This window comes from Crinia signifera, chromosome 1, assembly GCF_055691185.1.
Source record: "Crinia signifera chromosome 1, ASM5569118v1, whole genome shotgun sequence".
NCBI lineage: Eukaryota > Metazoa > Chordata > Amphibia > Anura > Myobatrachidae > Crinia > Crinia signifera.
The window spans coordinates 206,272,218-206,275,134 of NC_139217.1; the positions used below are offsets into that span (position 1 = coordinate 206,272,218).

At 51.3% G+C, this 2,917-nt stretch overlaps 1 protein-coding gene across 1 annotated transcript; it reads left to right on the forward strand.

Moving 5' to 3' along the window:
• The first annotated feature begins 459 nt into the window (after positions 1-459).
• Positions 460-2,491, forward strand: LOC146064194 (uncharacterized). The gene is made up of 2 exons (XM_083177414.1): positions 460-1,404; positions 2,289-2,491. The coding sequence occupies exons 1-2, from the start codon at positions 492-494 to the stop codon at positions 2,489-2,491; spliced, it is 1,116 nt and encodes a 371-aa protein (XP_083033540.1). The 5' UTR covers positions 460-491.
• The last annotated feature ends 426 nt before the right edge of the window (positions 2,492-2,917 follow it).

Genomic DNA, 2,917 nt, shown 5'->3' on the forward strand with positions numbered 1-2,917 from the left:
TCACACAGTACGGTTCCTGCCGCACGGTGAAATCCCGTACGGCCAGGGAGCCGTGCCGCACTCAGCAGTTGTGAATGGACACTATTGTGTCCATTCACACGGGACGGCCACGGCCCGGCCGCACGGCTGCAGCCGGATCCCCCCACTGGAAGGGACGGCTGCCGGGCTGTGGCCATCCCTGCCATTATAAAATTTGTGCGGCGCGGCTCCCTGACCGTACGGGATTTCACCGTGCGGCAGGAACCGTACTGTGTGAAACAGCCCTTACTGTACTGTTTTTCAGATTTTTGGTATATTTAATGTTTACAACTACTGCATTGCAAGTGTTCTTTCTTCAGTGAGCTTTCATAGAATATAAAACTAGTAAGACAATTTGGATATCAAACAAGATAGAAATAATGTGTACAGTTTCTCCTAAGCTAATGTGTCATTAACTTTTTAACAGATGACCCAGTGATCGGTACGTAAACATCCAGCTTCCCAATTTAACCATGAAAAATTCAAGTAGTAAAACTAAGAATGACAAAGAAGGCAATACAGTAAATTCCAAGCCAAAGAGACACTGCAGAAAGACAGAAAATGATTCTCCAAAGGAGTTACCGCACAGGAAGCTCTCTCGCATAGGAAAGGCTGTGAATGAAAACTCTGATACAACAAATACATGCACTAAGGATCAGGCTAAGTTTTCTTGTGAGCATTGTGCGAAACAATTTAACAGAAAGCCAAACTACATTGTGCATCTGAGAACTCACACTGGAGAAAGGTCTTACATATGTAGTGAATGCGGAAAATGCTTTACACAAAGCTTCAGTCTTTTTAGGCACCTGAGAGTTCACGCAGAAGTTAAACCCTACACTTGCTCAGAATGTGGGAAAACCTTTACACAGAACGCACATCTTATCACTCACACGAGGATCCACACAAGTGAAAGGCCCTACTGCTGCAGAGAATGTGGCAAACATTTTGGCAGCAGTTCAAACCTGGTAAAGCACAGGAAAGTTCACACAGGAGAAAAATCGTGGCATTGCACTGTGTGCTGGAAGAGTTTTTCCTGCAGCACACAGCTTCGAGCGCATGTTAGAGTCCATACAAAAGAGAAGCCATATATGTGCAGTATGTGTGGAAAAAGCTTTAGCAGCAGCTCCAACCTGGTTACTCATCAGAGGGTTCATACAGGAGAAAGGCCATATGTTTGTACAGAGTGCGGCAAACGCTTTACCCAAAGCTCCGCACTTTTACAGCATCATAAAACTCATGTCAAAGAAAGACCCTGTGTGTGCCCCAAGTGTGGAAAATGTTACACAGATGAAACCAGCCTCGGGAGACACCAGAAAATCCACACAGATGAGAAATTATTTACATGTTCGGAGTGCGGAAAAAGTTTCAGTGGCAACTCCGCATTGGTTAAGGCCCCCATACACTATACAATTTTGGGACGATTTCATCCGATTTCGGCACTTTGGGCCAATAACCGGATGAAATCGCCCCAAAATCGCAGGTGTGTGATATATGATCCGATCCGATGCGCGGTCCCGTGCGCATCGGACCGGATCAGGGAGGTCGGACGGTCAGCACATAAGATCATCCGACCTCCCTGTATGCTATGCATATGCCTGCCCACCTGACAGGCATATGCATGCAGACACCGGGGGGCGGGGGAGCACGGCGGGCAGACACACTGACCTGGCCGGCATGCTGTGATAACAAATAGCAGCGCTGCCGCTGCGGGACGGGACGCACAGTGGCGGCTATTAGATTTTTAAAATACCTGTCAAATGACCGGCCGTTCTGTGATTGGCTGAGAGCTCTCTCAGCCAATCACAGAACGGCCGGTCATTTGACAGGTATTTTGAAAATCTAATAGCCGCCACTGTGCGTCCCGCAGCGGCAGCGCTGCTATTTGTGATCACAGCATGCCGGCCGGGTCAGCATCACTCGCCGCACCCGGCACCCGCCGGGAACTCATTTGTGAGCCGCCGCCCGCCCCCACTACTGCCGCCGCCCGCCCCCACTACTGCCGCTGCCCGCCCCCACTACTGCCGCCGCCCGCCCCAACTACTGCCACTGCCCGCCCCAACTACTGCCACTGCCCGCCCCACTGCTCCTCACTGCCCTGCAGCTCCCCATTTGTTTTACATGTGATAAATCGCAAGCGATTTATCACATGTAAAAACTGGCTCATCAAGTGCCAAATTGTATGTGAGCCTCCCGGGGAGCTGCCGGGTGACTCACAGGAGAAGTGGGTCCGACTTGTCCTAAGGACAAGTCGGCCTAATGTATGGGGGCCTTTAGACATCAACGTGTTCATTCGGGGGAGAGGCCTTATACCTGTGCTGAGTGCGGGAAAACATTTAAACACAAATCTACTGTTGTAAGGCACAGTAAGGTTCACATGGAGGATATGTCTATTGTTTGCACAGACTGCCCAAAAATATTAAATGATGGCTGGAGCCTTTTAATGCACAAGAAGACACATAGGCCTTTATTCTGATCGGTGCGGCCGGAGCCGCATATGCGGCTCTGACCGCACCAGGCGAATCCCCGCCTTCCATACGGATCGCCACGGCCGTCCGTACGCGGACATGTGGCGATCCGCATGAATGTGTACGGGGATACGCCTCCTCCATGGTGGGAGCAGCCCCTGCATTCGATGGTCGCCGAACATCGAATGCAGGGCCGCACGCTCCACCAGGTCCCGCAACACAAGACCACACGGACACTTCTCCGTGTGAAATCTTGTATGGGGGCGGGCAGCTGACATCCGGCGATGTCAGATGCCCGCCCTGTACCCACGCGTCACAGCCTCATTACCATGCATACGCCCCGCGTTTGCATGGGAACGCCCATGAAACGCGGGGCGTATGCATATGTAAATGAGGCTTAGTAGCCCCTCACGCCCCTATCCATCCCCTTTGCG

Coding starts and splice junctions, on each gene's coding strand:
- LOC146064194 (XM_083177414.1), top strand. CDS start 492: ATGAAAAATTCAAGTAGTAAAACTAAGAATGACAAAGAAGGCAATACA. Junction 1,405..2,288: donor CAGTGGCAACTCCGCATTGG/TTAAGGCCCCCA, acceptor GTATGGGGGCCT/TTAGACATCAACGTGTTCAT.